We start from the raw sequence: 19,437 nt of genomic DNA, 5'->3' as shown, positions 1-19,437 counted from the left end.
TTAACTGCAGTGTACCCATGATTTATCCATGCTAACTGCGGTGTACTCCATGATTTATCCATGTTAACTGCAGTGTATCCATGATTTATCCATGCTAACTGCAGTGTACCCATGATTTATCCATGCTAACTGCAGGTTATCCATGATTTATCCATGTTAACTGCAGTGTACCCATGATTTATCCATGTTAACTGCAGTGTATCCATGATTTATCCATGTTAACTGCAGTGTATCCATGATTTATCCATGTTAACTGCAGTGTATCCATGATTTATCCATGTTAACTGCAGTGTATCCATGATTTATCCATGTTAACTGCAGTGTACCCATGATTTATCCATGTTAACTGCAGTGTATCCATGATTTATCCATGCTAACTGCAGTGTACCCATGATTTATCCATGCTAACTGCAGTGTATCCATGATTTATCCATGTTAACTGCAGTGTACCCATGATTTATCCATGTTAACTGCAGTGTATTCCATGATTTATCCATGTTAACTGCAGTGTACCCATGATTTATCCATGTTAACTGCAGTGTACCCATGATTTATCCATGTTAACTGCAGTGTACCCATGATTTATCCATGTTAACTGCAGTGTTTCCATGGTTATCCATGTTAACTGCAGTGTACCCATGATTTATCCATGTTAACTGCAGTGTACCCATGATTTATCCATGTTTATCCATGTTAACTGCAGTGTACCCATGATTTATCCATGTTAACTGCAGTGTACCCATGATTTATCCATGTTAACTGCAGTGTACCCATGATTTATCCATGCTAACTGCATGGATTTACCATGCATGATTTATCCATGATTTATCTATGTTAAACTGAGTGACAATGCTTCAGCAAACTGATCACATCCGTCCAGGTCACTCAGGCTACAGAAAGTGATGGAAAGGAATGGATTTTGAGGGTAATGGTATGCACTGAGTTTTCTAATGCTTGCTTTCATTTTCACAAATTCGATGAAACATAAAATATCCCACTGGTAAAGGTATGCCCTGTGGAGAACTGACCATGTTGATGAGCTTGCTGACATAGATCCTCGTTAGGCAGGGAGAACATGGGGATGCTGTAGTCCTTGAACATCATGCCAATGTCGGTGCCCCACATTCCACTTCTGCTTCTTGCAGTTGCTGTAGCTCTTGTCTTTGTGGTACATGCCTGACACAATACAGCATCACAATGAACACAGCAGCAGTAAAGGGGTAACCATGGTAACACATGCAGCACTGACTATAGGCATGTTCCCAGCCTCATTTATTCCACTCACTCAGGCGATTAGCTAGACACATGTTTCAGGGAGGTAGATCTGCCACCACACATGTTTCAGGGAGGTAGATCTGTCACTACACACATGTTTCAGGGAGGTAGATCTGTCACCACTACACATGTTTCAGGGAGGTAGATCTGTCACCACTACACACGTTTCAGGGAGGTAGATCTGTCACCACTACACATGTTTCAGGGAGGTAGATCTGTCACCACTACACATGTTTCAGGGAGGTAGATCTGTCACTACTACACACGCGTTCAGGGAGGTAGATCTGTCACTACACATGTTTCAGGGAGGTAGATCTGTCACTACTACAAGCGTTTCAGGGAGGTAGATCTGTCACTACACATGTTTCAGGGAGGTAGATCTGCCACCACTACACACGTTTCAGGGAGGTAGATCTGTCACTACACACATTTCAGGGAGGTAGATCTGCCACCACTACACATGTTTCAGGGAGGTAGATCTGCCACCACTACACATGTTTCAGGGAGGTAGATCTGTCACCACTACACGTTTCAGGGAGGTAGATCTGTCACCACTACACACGTTTCAGGGAGGTAGATCTGTCACTACACATGTTTCAGGGAGGTAGATCTGTCACCACTACACACGCGTTTCAGGGAGGTAGATCTGTCACTACACATGTTTCAGGGGAGGTAGATCTGCCACCACTACACATGTTTCAGGGAGGTAGATCTGTCACTACACATGTTTCAGGGAGGTAGATCTGCCACCACTACACATGTTTCAGGGAGGTAGATCTGTCACTACACATGTTTCAGGGAGGTAGATCTGTCACTACACATGTTTCAGGGAGGTAGATCTGCCACCACTACACACGTTTCAGGGAGGTAGATCTGTCACTACACATGTTTCAGGGAGGTAGATCTGTCACCACTACACATGTTTCAGGGAGGTAGATCTGTCACCACTACACATGTTTCAGGGAGGTAGATCTGTCACCACTACACACGTTTCAGGGAGGTAGATCTGTCACTACACACATTTCAGGGAGGTAGATCTGCCACCACTACACATGTTTCAGGGAGGTAGATCTGCCACCACTACACATGTTTCAGGGAGGTAGATCTGCCACCACTACACACGTTTCAGGGAGGTAGATCTGTCACCACTACACATGTTTCAGGGAGGTAGATCTGTCACCACTACACGCGTTTCAGGGAGGTAGATCTGTCACCTCTACACATGTTTCAGGGGAGGTAGATCTGTCACTACTACACATGTTTCAGGGAGGTAGATCTGTCACCTCTACCGTTTCAGGGAGGTAGATCTGTCACCTCTACACATGTTTCAGGGAGGTAGATCTGTCACTTCTACACATGTTTCAGGGAGGTAGATCTGTCACCACTACACACGTTTCAGGGAGGTAGATCTGTCACTACACATGTTTCAGGGAGGTAGATCTGTCACCACAACACATGTTTCAGGGAGGTAGGTAGATCTGTCACCACTACACATGTTTCTGGGAGGTAGATCTGTCACCACTACACATGTTTCAGGTACATCTGTCACCACTACACCGGTTTCAGAGGTAGATCTGTCACTACACACATTTCAGGGAGGTAGATCTGCCACCACTACACATGTTTCAGGGAGGTAGATCTGCCACCACTACACATGTTTCAGGGAGGTAGATCTGCCACCACTACACACGTTTCAGGGAGGTAGATCTGTCACCACTACACATGTTTCAGGGAGGTAGATCTGTCACCACTACACACGTTTCAGGGAGGTAGATCTGTCACCTCTACACATGTTTCAGGGAGGTAGATCTGTCACCACTACACATGTTTCAGGGAGGTAGATCTGTCACCACTACACGTTTCAGGGAGGTAGATCTGTCACCTCTACACATGTTTCAGGGAGGTAGATCTGTCACTACTACACATGTTTCAGGGAGGTAGATCTGTCACCACTACACATGTTTCAGGGAGGTAGATCTGTCACTACACATGTTTCAGGGAGGTAGATCTGTCACTACTACACACGTTTCAGGGAGGTAGATCTGTCACTACACATGTTTCAGGGAGGTAGATCTGCCACCACTACACACGTTTCAGGGAGGTAGATCTGTCACTACACACATTTCAGGGAGGTAGATCTGCCACCACTACACATGTTTCAGGGAGGTAGATCTGCCACCACTACACATGTTTCAGGGAGGTAGATCTGTCACCACTACGTTTCAGGGAGGTAGATCTGTCACTACTACACACGTTTCAGGGAGGTAGATCTGTCACTACACATGTTTCAGGGAGGTAGATCTGTCACTACTACACACGCGTTTCAGGGAGGTAGATCTGTCACTACACATGTTTCAGGGAGGTAGATCTACCACCACTACACACGCTTCAGGGAGGTAGATCTGTCACTACACATGTTTCAGGGAGGTAGATCTGTCACCACAACACATGTTTCAGGGAGGTAGATCTGTCACTACACATGTTTCAGGGAGGTAGATCTGTCACTACACATGTTTCAGGGAGGTAGATCTGCCACCACTACACATGTTTCAGGGAGGTAGATCTGTCACTACACATGTTTCAGGGAGGTAGATCTGCCACCACTACACATGTTTCAGGGAGGTAGATCTGTCACCACTACACATGTTTCAGGGAGGTAGATCTGTCACCACTACACACGCTTTCAGGGAGGTAGATCTGTCACTACACACGTTTCAGGGAGGTAGATCTGCCACCACTACACATGTTTCAGGGAGGTAGATCTGCCACCACTACACATGTTTCAGGGAGGTAGATCTGCCACCACTACACACGTTTCAGGGAGGTAGATCTGTCACCACTACACATGTTTAGATCTGTCACTACACATGTTTCAGGGAGGTAGATCTGTCACCACTACACATGTTTCAGGGAGGTAGATCTGCCACCACTACACACGTTTCAGGGAGGTAGATCTGCCACCACTACACATGTTTCAGGGAGGTAGATCTGTCACCACTACACATGTTTCAGGGAGGTAGATCTGTCACTACACACATTTCAGGGAGGTAGATCTGTTTTTAGGAGGTAGATCTGTCACCTCTACACACGCTTTTAGGGAGGTAGATCTGTCACCACTACACACGCTTTAGGGAGGTAGATCTGTCACCACTACACACGCTTTAGGGAGGTAGATCTGTCACCACTACCTGCTTTTAGGAGGTAGATCTGTAACCAGGGAGGGAGGTATCTGTCACCTCTACACACGCTTTTAGGGAGGTAGATCTGTCACCACAACACATGTTTCAGGGAGGTAGATCTGTCACCACTACACACGCTTTAGGGAGGTAGATCTGTCACCTCTACACACGCTTTTAGGGAGGTAGATCTGTCACCACAACACATGTTTCAGGGAGGTAGATCTGTCACCACTACACACGCTTTTAGGGAGGTAGATCTGTCACCTCTACACACGTTTTAGGGAGGTAGATCTGTCACCTCTACACATGTTTCAGGGAGGTAGATCTGTCACTACTACACACGCTTTAGGGAGGTAGATCTGTCACCACTACACATGTTTCAGGGAGGTAGATCTGCCACCACTACACATGTTTCAGGGAGGTAGATCTGCCACCACTACACATGTTTCAGGGAGGTAGATCTGCCACCACTACACATGTTTCAGGGAGGTAGATCTGTCACCACTACACACGCTTTTTAGGGAGGTAGATCTGTCACCACTACACATGTTTCAGGGAGGTAGATCTGTCACCACTACATGTTTCAGGGAGGTAGATCTGTCACCACTACACATGTTTCAGGGAGGTAGATCTGTCACCACTACACACGTTTCAGGGAGGTAGATCTGTCACCACTACACACGTTTTAGGGAGGTAGATCTGTCACCACTACACATGTTTCAGGGAGGTATATCAGGGAAGTATAGGGGATTGGTACAGATTCTTGAACAGATTATTCAAGTGTCCTCAAAAATTTCTTTCAGAGATGCGGAAGATATAGAAGAACATGAAAATAGGTCACATAAACATGGATAAATTATCTCCAGGATTGCCCATATGATGTTTGTCTCTAACAAAATCTACCTTACTGAGGTGCTGCAAATCTGAGCAGTATTTGACTCTTCTTTGATGGGCATTTTAGAAGTTGAGGTGATGAAGAATGATGATATTTTTATGGATATACAACTTTTGTATTCTGTGAAAGGTAACATTTCAATATAGATTTTGTTGTTAAGCAAGTACACCATGGTTCAAACATATCAATGACTTTGAGGAAATCATCTGTCACCATTATTTCCAGAGAAGCAGTATGACGTCCCCACCATCAGTTACTCACCGTATGCATCGTTTGGACATGACTTGTCGGCGGAGAACTGACCCGGGAACGGGGTCAAGGTCTGGTTCTCTAGCACGTTGATGACCAGTATCCCGCTCACTTTCGCTGTGAGGCCACCAGCAGGTCCAGGTTAGAGCTGCAACGTAACACCTCACCTAAACATGGTGCAACATCTCACCTTCTAAACATGGTGCAACATCTCACCTTCTAAACATGGTGCAACATCTCACCTTCTAAACATGGTGCAACATATCACCATCTAAACATGGTGCAACATCTCACCATCTAAACATGGTGCAACATCTCACCAATTGCAAGTGGTGCAAGAGATATTATCACTTCAGCTGACTTAAGTGTGAGTGGTTATTGTATATATGTACAATGTATACTACCACAGGACACTTAAATCTCTGAGCCATTTATTTCTGGAGAAGCAAAACTCCCTGCACCATAATATGCTCTGAAGATCCAAGTTAGAGCTCATGCATGCCATAAGAGGCACCTACAAGTATCTATAATCAGGTGGAACGCTGACCTGGTTGCTGTCATCATATCCCATCTGCGTAGATCGATGCTCATTGTGTCACTCACTGGACAGTCTGGTCTGATTATTAACAGACCACTGCCACATAGCTGGAATATTGCTGAGAGCAGAGTTACAAAATACTAAACACCATCCAGTCGAATGTTGTCTACCTGTTAAACTCAAGTGAGTTCATCAAGACAACATAGGAGGGTTAGGGCCATCCTTCAGTATCCAGTTGTAGTCGCCCTGTGTCTCCAGGTAGTGGAGGACACCCACGTTGCCCTCGGAGGATGCTGGAACACACAGAGAGGTGAGGTGAGGTGAAATTGGTTTCACGTCGCGACTTCAGAATATTTCGGCTCATATGACGACGTGCATGCGGTGTAGGTGTAATGCGTGCGGCTGCTTGTACTCAGCCCAGGCTTAAGCTGGTTTTATAGTGCTAGACCACTGAGAGTGAGATACCATGCCGCAGCCGGGCATGAATACCCTACTCAGACACATTATACTGACTCCGAGCCGACCAGTCCTTGATGTACCCCATTAATGCCGAGCCAGGCAGGGACCAACAAGTACCATATTTTAACGCCTTTTGGTATGATGCAGCCGGGATCGAACCCGTGACCTTCAGCTCTCCGGCAGACGCTCTTACCACTACACCGAACACACAGATGTAACCATGGTTACACACAGTCCAGGATAGTCACACAAGGTCTAGTAATGTCCATGATGGTGACAATAGATGGTAGGAGAATTACAGGAACACGAAGAGATGTTACCATGGTTACACAGTAGTTCAGGGTAGTCACACAATAAGGTCTAGTAATGTCCATGATGGTGACAATAGATGGTAGGAGAAATACAGGAACAGGAACACGAAGAGATGTTACCATGGTTACACACAGTTCAGGGTAGTCACACAAGGTCTAGTAATGTCCATGATGGTGACAATAGATGGTAGGAGAGATACAGGAACACACAGGGTAGTCACACAAGGTCTAGTAATGTCCATGATGGTGGCAATAGATGGTAGGAAAGATACAGGAACACACAGGGTAGGATCACACAAGGTCTAGTAATGTCCATGATGGTGGCAATAGATGGTAGGAGAGATACAGGAACACACAGAGGGTCACACACACAAGGTCTAGTAATGTCCATGATGGTGACAATAGATGGTAGGAGATACAGGAACACACAGGGGTCATCACACAAGGTCTAGTAATGTCCATGATAGTGGCAATAGATGGTAGGAGAGATACAGGAACACACAGGGTAGTCACACAAGGTCTAGTAATGTCCATGATGGTGACAATAGATGGTAGGAGAAAACAGGAACACACAGAGATGTTACCATGGTTACACACAGTCCAGGGTAGTCACACAAGGTCAGTAATGTCATGAGGTCTAGTAATGTCCATGATGGGTGACAATAGATGGTAGGAGAGATACAGGAATACACAGGGTAGTCACACAAGGGTAGTCACACAAGGTCTAGTAATGTCCATGATGGTGGCAATAGATGGTAGGAGAGATACAGGAATACACAAGGTCTAGTAGTCACACAATAGGTCAGGAACACACAGGGTAGTAATGTCCATGATGGTGACAATAGATGGTAGGAGAGATACAGGAACACAGAGGGTAGTAGTATCACACAAGGTCTAATAATGTCCATGATGGTGACAAAGGATGGTGAGGAGGTAGAGATACAGGAACATACAGCAGAGATGTTACCATGGTTAGAGATACAGTCACAGGGTAGTCACACAAGGGTCTAGTAATGTCCATGATGGTGACAATAGATGGTAGGAGAGATACAGGAACACACAGGGTTACCATGGTCACACAAGGTCTAGTAATGTCCATGATGGTGGCAATAGATGGTAAGAGAGAGATACAGGAATAGTTTACTGTTCAATATGGACCCGAGGGTTCAATATGGACCCGAGGGGGCAAATGTCAAACAAAACACAAATATGGAATAATGATCAAACTGCTTTCAGAAAGAAGAAATATAGTGGTAATCACATTAAGAGCGGAAGTAGCCAGAAATGTTTCTGGAATATTATTATTATTATTATTATTATTATTATTATTATAGGATATTTACACAGCACATATCCATGCACTAGTGCATGCTCAAGGCGCTGGTATTTTTCCCTCATCATTGGATGTCAATATCAACTGCACATCGTTTAGCAATCTCAACTCCCTGGGAGTATACAACTCTTTGCTGCCACTAGACACTGAGTTATGGGGGCTTTCTCATCCTAACGAGGTACCCATTGACAGCTGGGTGGACTGGGACACATGGTCACAGTACCTTGTTCTGCACCTTGTTTCCCGCCATCATCCACAACACATCCCGATACAAGATGTCTGTGGATGAATCTAACTGATAGAAACACATGAAACTATAATGGTTAGAAATTGTAATTAAAAACATATTCATAAAGACCCTACAGAGCCTGTGATCCTCATACATACATGTTCATTAGGGGTGAAAGCGGTATTCCACGGAATAAGTAGAACCGCAGTATTTGACATTTGTTTCGACATACCGTAATACAATCCAAAAATGCGGTATTTTCAGTTTTTGTACCGTCATTTTATCAACCTTTTTTAAACCTCATCCAAAATGTCTAGAAATCAAATCAATTTGTCAAAATCTATGCATTTCTTTCTGCCCTTTTATGATCATATCTCATATACCCAACCTAAATAGAATGAAGCAAAGGCTTTGTACCATACTACATACCATACTGGGGTAAGACTCATACCGTTTCACTCCTAATGTACATTCCTACTCCCCTAATGTACATCCTAGCAGTCCCATACACACCCTGTGATCCCATACATACATGTACATCCTAGCAGTCCTACACACCCTGTGATCCCATACATACATGTACATCCTAGCAGTCCTACACACCCTGTGATCCCATACATACATGTACATCCTAGCAGCTCTACACACACCCAGTGATCCCATACATACATGTACATCCTAGCAGTCCTACACACCCTGTGACACACCATCCTGCAGCTGATCCCATACATACATGTACATCCTAGCAGTCCTACACACCCTGTGATCCCATACATACATGTACATCCTAGCAGTCCTACACACCCTGTGATCCCATACATACATGTACATCCTAGCAGCCCTACACACCTGTGATCCCATACATACATGTACATCCTAGCAGTCCCATACACACCCTGTGATCCCATACATACATGTGATCCATCCTAGCAGCCCTGCACATCCTTTGATCCCATACATACATACATCCTAGCAGTACACACCCTGTGATCCCATACATACATGTACATCCTAGCAGCCCTACACACCCTGTGATCCCATACATACATGTACATCCTAGCAGCCCTACACACCCTGTGATCCCATACATACATGTACATCCCTACATACATGTACATCCTAGCAGTCCCTACACACCCTGTGATCCCATACATACATGTACATCCTAGCAGCCCTACACACCCCTGTGATCCCATACATACATGTACATCCTAGCAGTCCTACACACCCTGTGATCCCATACATACATGTACATCCTAGCAGTCCTACACACCCTGTGTGATACATACATGTACATCCTAGCATACATGTACATCCTAGCAGCCCTACACACCCCTGTGATCCCATACATACATGTACATCCTAGCAGTCCTACACACCCTGTGATCCCATACATACATGTACATCCTAGCAGTCCTACACACCCTGTGATCCCATACATACATGTACATCCTCTCAGTCCCTACACACCCTGTAATCCCATACATACATGTACATCCTATCTGGTGGGTGGCGTTCAGAGACCGGAAACAAGCATTTTGAGTCTGAAGGTCAATATAAATCTTCTCTTTTGTTCTCTTTGCATCTGAAACAAAAATGCAAGGAATAAGTCAAGCTGGTTTTCAGTGGAGGAGGATAAGAAACTTAAAGAATTGTGCATGTGTGTTACCAGTGATGGTAATCAGAAGGAAGGAGGCCACCAATTATGTACAATAGCTTCAGTGCTGATCCAGCAAAGTGTTGGTTTACTAACTCATTAGCTTAGCTTCTTCAGAGGCATTTAGAAGTTGGTGTTCAAGTAAAACGCAAATTTAGTGCCGATAAGTATAAGACATTTAATAGACAGCCCTTTGTTCTTCTTGTGGACATCAGAGTGAAAACGCCTACACTATTTCCTCACTTGCGTAACTATACCGGGATAAGACTTAATATGTATTTTTTACACTACCGGTTATAACCTGGATACCATTCTTAAGGGAAACAAAGAACTTACTCCCCGTGTAAACCAGAAAATAGTTGAATCCGTCCACGATTATATAACCAAGACCAAGCGCTTTAATTTTTCTCAGGAAAATAATTAAATTTACTCAACAACCTTCTCATGATTGATTTATAGTTCTACAATGGCTTGTGAGACACACACAACTGTAACTCTCTAACTCATGACTACTTAGAGAATAGTTGTATTTCATGTAATCCGTATATATACTGAACCGCAAAAGAAACGCAGTTACTATTTTTCAAAACATACGTTCGAATGCATTCCTTTTAGGACAACAAAGTATACCATTATAGAACCAAGCATTCGAAGATGGTTTTGCCGTTGTTGCCGCTTATTCTTGACCATATCGCCCAAACGCAATCATTTTCATGTTTTTAGTGTTTTTGCATGGCGTTTTTGTGTTTCACACAAAATTGCGTGCATTCACTCAATTTGAAGCTTTATAGGGCAGGTCATTCAAAAACACCATAGAACACAAAATTGACTGTGACAACGCTGAGAATACATGCCCGCGTCTAACTGAACAGCAACGAGGAATCGCCGTTGGAATGTTGCAGACGGATCCACACCAACTGCAGTGGCCAGGCACTTCAGATGTCACGCGTGACAACAATCACAAGACTATCCGTAAGGTATCGTCAAACCGGTACTGTTCGAGACCGACCACGTTCAGGGCGTCCCAGGGTAACAACCCCAGCGCAAGATCGTCACATCCGGGTGACTCATCTGGCGTAACCGACAGCAACGAGCAACACAGACAGCTGCAACCATTCAAGGGCCACAGCGTCCACATCTCTGCAGACACTGTTAAAGTTAGATTCGTCTGAGGGCAGCAGGGATCAGGTGTCGCCGTCCTTCGTCGGACCGATTCTGGCGCTTAGCGTCACCACCTAAATCGTTTACAGTGGGCGACAACACCAGCGTTGGCGGCGTCAACAATGGCAACAAGTGTTGTTTTCTGATGAGTCCAGATTCAACTTGTCCCACGCCGATGGCGATTACGTGTATGGAGACGGCGTAATGAAAGAGTTCGCCAACTGTTGTGTTGTGGAAGCTGACCGCTGGGGAGGTGGAAGTCTCATGGTATGGGGTGGCTTCAGCTATCACCACAGAACACGCTTACACGCGTGTTTAGATCAAATTGTGATTGCTGTAGTCTACAGAGACCAGGTCCTTCAACACCACGTTGTACCGCTATTCCAGGCCCAACCTCAGCTCCAGGCGTTCCAGCAGGACAATGCTCGTCCTCAAACTGCACGGGTCTCTATGGACTTCCTCAGAGGGAACAACATTGCTGTACTGCCCTGGCCCTCTCTGTCCCCGGATATGGCACCAATCGAGCATGTGTGGGATGAAATTGGTGAGCCGGATACAGACAGCTGCTCAACCTCAAAACCTTAGAGCTTTGGAAGCCAGATTGGTCAGGGAATGGAATCAAATTCCCCAACCCTTCTTTCAGACACTTGTTTACTCGATGAGATGTCGTTGTGCTGCCTGCATTGCAGCCAATGGTGGTCACACGCGCCCCTGATTGACACACTTTTTCGTGACATTTTTGGTGTGTGAGGGTGGAGTGATAACATATGCGTTTACAATCAACTTGAGTGTTGTTTTCACCAGAGATCACGACTCATTTCTTCACCAATCACTTGTCTGTTGTTTTTTCGTAGTGTTAAGATTGTTTGTTCCACAGATTCAGAAATATTGACATTTCTAAATCAACTTGCGTTTCTTTTATGGATGACAACTTCTTCTTTTATTGTTTCAGTATATTTATAAATACATTCTAAAAATAGTATATTTATGCAATGGTCAGTATCGTTGACGTCAAATCCTCCATTTTTCATGTTGTATTATATGTTTGCATGGGAGGCGGTGTTAATATAAGCAGTAATGCTTGTTCACCAATCCCAATTCATCATCATGAATAAAAATATGTTTAAATCAAAAACGCAAATTTTATGGATGACAACTTCTTCTTTATTGTATGTCACAACGTTTCTGACAAAATTAGCTCTCTCAGAGCACATCTTCTAAAACCCTACTCACTCCATTGACTGGCAACAATCAACATATCAACCACTAATGTCCATGATCGCCATACATATTATTTAAAAATCTTTTTATAATAATTTTCGATTAATTTAAAGCGCCAAACTATTAGAGTCTTTAATGATAAGACAATTAGCCGCGAGCTGAACAGGGATCAAGGAGTGTACCTCCCCAGGCACGGGAAGTCAATTAGCTTATTACATTATTGTATAAACTCTGCCCATTATCTGTACATCTCACTCTTTCATCTCCGTTTCTTATCCAGTTTATTGTATATACATGCAACACTGGCTTCTTGTACATTCAGTATACAGACTCATTGATGTATCTTGCTTGTTACAATTTACCTGTGAAGGGCAAGGAAAAGCCCAGAAACGTTGTGACTTACAATAAAGAAGAAGTTGTCATCCATAAATTTACGAGGTGCGTTTTATCATTAGCTTAGGTTCAGTGACCTCTCAGACAATAGAGTATTCCACTGGAAGAGACAAGGTGCTGTGATCGCTTCTCTCCCATGATGCTGGATTTTCCCCATAACAAATGAACCATGGTGTTGGTGCCACAGCTGTTAAAATGTTATCTCAACATGCTCAAGAGACAAGAATCAGCAATCCTTGAAAAGTCTAACCTAAATGTACACCTATACCTGGATATCATTATTAAGAAAGACTGCAGCAAAATATACCAACTGATGCTTCTCTTACCACCACGAGGCATTCAGTAGTAATAAGCAATCAGTCAACATATTATCGGCTTAAGGATATGTTTTAATCAATCAGCATGAATCCTATGAATGATCAATAATTTATTCACCACATCAGGTGTGGACTTATTACCCAATCTTAGATTGAATAATTAGCCCTTGACAAAAAAATATTTCCACCAGGGATTGAATTTTTTTTTCAAAACTCCACTGGACTCAGGTCGGTAAACTTTCAAAATACACTTGACCAAATATTAAATTCACTTGACAATAATAAACAATGTGGTTTCTTTTACAAATAATCTTCATCAATTACAAACAGACAATTGCATTTTATTTCACCATCAAAATACATTGATCAAAACATTACGATGGTATTTTTCAACCCCTGATCCACTGATTGCTGTGTATCCACGACAACCTCTGAGGCAGAGGTGAACATTAATCAGGCGTTACAGATAAGCTGCGTATCTGCGTGAAATTACATAAATATTTATGTGAAAACTAAATTCCTATTAAGCCTATGCATTACAAGTGCGCTTGATTTTTGTAAGTACTCAATAAATGTGATCTCACATGCATTACACACAAAAATGTCAAATCTTACCCTCGCGTACCAGTGGATAGATAAAATAAATGAGGAATATCAGTATATTGAGAGGTTCTATTTCAGGACATGAATATGACAACTTGCAGTCTTTCTTATCGTTTCTCATATTAAAGATCAAATATAAATAACAAACATTAACATTTAAACTTTATTATATTTTCAAAATTAATGGAAAATGGCAAAATACCCAACTGAGTTTGAGTGAGGTGAGTACAATTTATTTTGTTACTCAAAGGAAATTTAGGCTACCCAATTGAGTACATAACTCAATGACCCAAAAGGTTATCTGTAGCACTGTTAATGAAGTGAATGAGGACAATTACACAGTGCAAGGTTTTTACCATGAACCATTGATGAGAAGAAGAGAGTTGCAGTTGGTGTATTATTTGAAAATTGAATCAATGAATGAAAAGGTTCGTCCCTGGTTTGAGTATATGAAATAAACTTCATTCTTGCAAACTATATACACATGTTTGCCAACGGTCCGTTAGAAGCCTACCGAAGTCTACAACCTGCCGGCCCCAGTGTTGGACTGTATATTTCACAATGACTTTGACTGAAGTTGTTATATGTGACATGTGACACTTGTTTGCTGTTTATAAATCTTATGTTTGTTAATAATTTCAATGCCAATTACAACAAATGTTAAATATGAAATGTGTGTGTTTTTATTTTTATTCTATGGGTCCTGTGGAATTGTGAATTGAAAAAATATATTATGAAACAAAGATTCAAGGGTGATTCTCCATCTCTGTCATGGAGTGCATCTCTAGCTAAGCCAGTTGCTAACTGGCACGTGGTGATTATACTGGGTAAACAAGACAACACTGGCTAGATAACCATGATAACTGAGGCGCTGTTCCCCTGTAGGTGTAGTTTGCGGGTTTCATTTAGAACTGGACAGAGGACTGAACTCAGACTACCCTTCAAGCTAACCCAGGCTTGAGAGTTAATCCAATAAGCCAACCCTTTATCAAGAGACAATGGGTGCTTTCACAAAGACCTATTTCTTAATTATCTAGTGATCAGCACCTGATTCAGGGCTCAAGATAAGATGCGTATCTGACGGACAAGAATTGAAATGGGATGTTTGAACAGCCTAAACATGCTAAAGGATCGTGAAAGAGTGTTTGATAATGATAGGCATGACAGGGCATCTAGTCACCAGTCGCGTGACTTGACAATAGCCAACGATTTGGACTATTGTCTTCGCGTGGGTGCGAGGTTAGTTTAGTTGTGTGCGTCTCCACATTTTGAATATTATTTGTTGTGTATCCCGATTTACATCTGTACACATATTCAATGAACTATTCGTCTCTGCCCCTTCCAGTGAGTCATGGATACTTCAGCTTGTCCGATCAATTAAACAAACTACGCTGTTGAAAGTTGTCTGGAGTAAAGGAAGCCACATTTTACGAGTGTACTTCTTAAGGATCGGTCATTTTAATAAATGAACTATTTACCTGTGTAACTCAGTAATAGGAACGAAACGAAGATTAACTCAACAGAAAGTACAATCCACTTCCTTGCCAAGTTCGCCATGATTTTGTACTTCCGGCTTTCTCCAGGGGAAGTAACTCTATTTGCCAGCGATAGAAAACGTGAACATCAGATCGAAAGAACAATTTGAAGTTCGAATCTCAGTATATGCGTTTTAAAATACCTTTTTACTTACAATGCCAGTTCAATCATATAAACGAACACATCAAGAAACATTCAATAATAATTGAATTTGTAAAACATTTTAATTGCAAAACAAGTTTCCGACTAAGTGGTAGTTACACCGGGATATGGAGAAAACGGACCCCAGAGAAAAGGGGCCCTAACAAAATGGAGCAAACGGCCACCGCGCGGGAGAAAACGGACTCTGTGTCTAGAGAAAACGGCCTCTGTGTATAGTAGTAGAGCGGCTAAGCAGATAAACTGTGTACTTAATGATAAAAGTGTAGCCGAGGTCGCCTGAGAATTTCGGCTCTGGGCCGTTGAGTACAAGACAAAACAATGGTGATGATGTTATGAGTTTATTATGAGGCTGTTGTTGAGGTATCTGAAGAAAGAAAAGATGTTTCAACCTCAGCAACAGCAATTGGAGTCATTAAAATAAGTCACTCAATATTAAATTTACATTAAATATAATATTATGCATTGTAAACAAGTATCACAGTTAGCCAAGGTAATAAATATACCTTTTGCAAAACAAATCTATAAATGTATGGAGAGCAGATGGTCCATGCACATAGTCAATACAATGTATACAAGTTATAACTAATTAATTGCTTTAAAGATTAAAATTATACATTAAATATTACCCTTAATAGTTTAAATTACAGTTTGAATTAATTTAAGCACCTTTGTATAGAAGTTAAGATAAAATTGAGGCAGATGGAAAAGGATTAGAAAATGGCCATACCTGAAGAAAGAAAAGATCTTTCCACCTCAGCAACAGTAATTGGGTGAGGTGGAAGACAGGTATGCCAAAGGAAGTAGACAGAGGGACACAATAGCCAATTAGAGGACAGATAACACATCAAAGGAAGCCTTTGATGTGACATAAATAGAATAGGGAAAGCCCAGAGGATGGGTACTTAATAAAAAACTAGAACAGTGGTGAAGGGAAATCCTTGTCACAAGCCTCCAGGAAACAGATAACAAGGTGACAACTAAGACAGGCGGCGTTCAACGGCAAACACGGACAACATATAACAAATGGACATTTAACAGAAAAGGTTATGAAAGATGGTTGATGCAACAAATGGAATCTTGATGAAAGATGAACATACAATTAAATAAAGAAAATATACCACGATATATACAAAGATCAAGTTAGTTATCCCTGCTACATCCACCCCTTTGGGAAATGGCGTCCTCGCCATTAATACTAAATCTGTCTGATTAGGTCATGAATAGCAGAAATAATGGTAACTTATAACTTGGGGAAAAACTGGTTAGACCCAGACAGCATTCTGTTTGACTTCCCACTGACCGTCCCTCATCCACTCTTCGGTTTCAAACGTGGACGTGTTGGCCGACGCACCAAAGTGGGACCCGATTCAGGTTCAGTCAAGTTAGAGTGAGCTGGGCGATTCCTTCTCAATGCTGGTGTAGGTGGTGTCAACGGCAAAGGCTTATTGCGCTGATCCTGAAGCAACAGGGATGTGTCCGGCTGCTGAGTTGCAGAAGTGTCAGCCTCTGAAGTGTCGAAAATTCCAACATCCAGATCGGATGAGGACAACTCAAGAGGGTACTGAGACAATTCAACCGAGGTGTCGGACACATTTAACCGTGGCGAAGGACTGCGTGGCTTGGGAATTGGCTTTCCGTCTGTACCAATTGGGAGAAGAATGTTGCGGTGGAGAACACGACATTTAGCACTCCCTTCCTTACGGACTTTAAAACTGGAATGCCTACATTCGGTTGTGCCTCCACGACACAGAAATCTTCTTCCCACCGATTGGCAAGCTTCTGTTTACCTCGGATGCCAACTTCGCGAACCAGCACCACATCACCAACCTTGACTGTTGCACCACGAGCTTTCAGATTGTAAGCTTTCTGCTGCTTTGCTCGGGCCTTTTTCAAGGTTTGATGATGCCAGTTAGTTAGTTATCCCTGCTACAAAAAGCATTATACTTGCACATTTATAGACTGATGCATAGTGAACATTTTTGGGATATGGAGGCACTCAAAATAATTTCATTTTGCGCATGTGCAGTAGATAAATAATATTTTGCCTTTTCTGGATACTGTTATAGCTTTGGGCCTGCCATCTATACCCTACTAGGACGACTTGTTAAAAAAACTGACCCAAAAATACTGGTTAAACATGTTGAAAACATAGCTGTGTCAATGTTATGAACACTGGCTCTCGCACCAGTGCATGTACGTGAGGACTGTTTGCACTTGTATCGGTTGTTACACCTCTTTGTACATGCAAGATATCAACTCCTGACAGGATTTTTGATGCTTGGTGTAGTGTCGTCCAGTAGCTGGGAACATACTGTCTCGTCCAGTAGGAACATACTGTCTCGTCCAGTAGGGGAACATACTGTCTCGTCCAGTAGCTGGGAACATACTGTCTCGTCCAGTAGGGGAACATACTGTCTCGTCCAGTAGCTTGGAACATACTGTCTCGTCCAGTAGCTGGGAACATACTGTCTCGTCCAGTAGGGAACATACTGTCTCGTCCAGTAGGGGAACATACTGTCTCAGTAGGGGAACATACTCGTCCAGTAGCTGGGAACATACTGTCTCGTCCAGTAGGGGAACATACTGTCTCGTCAAGTAGGGAACATACTGTCTCGTCCAGTAGGGAACATACTGTCTCGTCCAGTAGCTGGGAACATACTGTCTCGTCCAGTAGCTGGGAACATACTGTCTCGTCCAGTAGGGAACATACTGTCTCGTCCAGTAGGGAACATACTGTCTCAGTAGGGGAACATACTGTCTCGTCCAGTAGCTGGGAACATACTGTCTCGTCCAGTAGGGGAACATACTGTCTCGTCCAGTAGGGAACATACTGTCTCGTCCAGTAGCAGGGAACATACTGTCTCGTCCAGTAGGGAACATACTGTCTCGTCCAGTAGCTGGGAACATACTGTCTCGTCCAGTAGCTGGGAAGATACTGTCTCGTCCAGTAGGGAACATACTGTCTCGTCCAGTAGGGAACATACTGTCTCGTCCAGTAGGGAACATACTGTCTCGTCCAGTAGGGAACATACTGTCTCGTCCAGTAGGGAACATACTGTCTCGTCCAGTAGGGAACATACTGTTCCTTCGTGTGGGTTGAAAACTGAGGGAGGTTCTCAGCCTACATCTCTGTATGTTGGAAGTATCACCGATCTCATCCAGAAGGATATAGTTGTTTTTGCTACTTCTGCTGTGACATCTCTCATGAAAGGTCGTCTTAACTTGTGACATCTGGTGCTCGTTCTACATAGTTCGATGCGTAGGACTCTAAACCGGAGGCAGTGATGAGTCTTCCTTATCTTCATTGCCAAATATTGAATATAATCGTGGGATATGAAACTGTAGGTCTGGCTGCTTTTGGCAACCTAAAGTAGTGCCTTTTGTTTTTACAGATTTTTGTCATTTTTATTTTTCTGGGTTTCCATGGAAACATTTCGGACTTCGTCTCAAAAGTGAGGGGTTGTGTTTCGTTTCTGGATCACAACTCAAAACCGTTCAATATCTTTCTACAAGACTTGACAGATATATCAAGCAGATGAATCCAACGAAACGATGAATCCAAAACTTCAAGTTGGGCTTTAAATAAGTAACTCTCAGATGATTTGTGTTTTCAAATTTATGGGGGCTGGGGAATTTGTCATCTTCGGATGACTGTTTTCATTGTGCTGCATTTCTTATACAACTTATTATGTTCATTTTCAGTCAGTTTTAATCAGACAAATCCCAAGCATACACACATTTTCTCGAAGAGTTTCAATAGTCCAAAAGCTATCTGTTAGCCGCTATTTTGGGAAGAGGGAGTTTATTGTTTCGAAAATGTTTTGTTGTTCTAAAATTATGTATTTCTTGTCTTATCTTGAACCTGTAAATCACTGTTTATGAAAATTATAGGTGTGTAGTGAATGGCAATATTAAAGAT

The 19,437-nt window shown here is 42.8% G+C and overlaps 1 protein-coding gene across 1 annotated transcript in view; it reads right to left on the bottom strand.

The window, feature by feature from the left end:
- LOC124285206 (nicastrin-like) overlaps positions 1-15,393 on the bottom strand; it is a 60,614-nt gene extending 45,221 nt beyond the window's left edge. Inside the window, exons 1-2 of the mRNA XM_046721393.1 lie at positions 15,299-15,393; positions 9,958-10,053 (exon numbers count right to left, since the gene is read on the bottom strand). Coding sequence (XP_046577349.1) covers positions 9,958-10,053; positions 15,299-15,377 — 175 coding nt within the window. The 5' untranslated portion in view covers positions 15,378-15,393. The remainder of the gene's footprint in view (positions 1-9,957; positions 10,054-15,298) is intronic.
- Between the last annotated feature and the right edge of the window lie 4,044 nt (positions 15,394-19,437).

This window comes from Haliotis rubra, unplaced genomic scaffold, assembly GCF_003918875.1.
Source record: "Haliotis rubra isolate DU_JTF1 unplaced genomic scaffold, ASM391887v1 Scf355, whole genome shotgun sequence".
NCBI lineage: Eukaryota > Metazoa > Mollusca > Gastropoda > Lepetellida > Haliotidae > Haliotis > Haliotis rubra.
The sequence above is the reverse complement of the archived record's forward strand: the minus strand, read 5'-3'. Positions and strand labels throughout refer to the sequence as shown.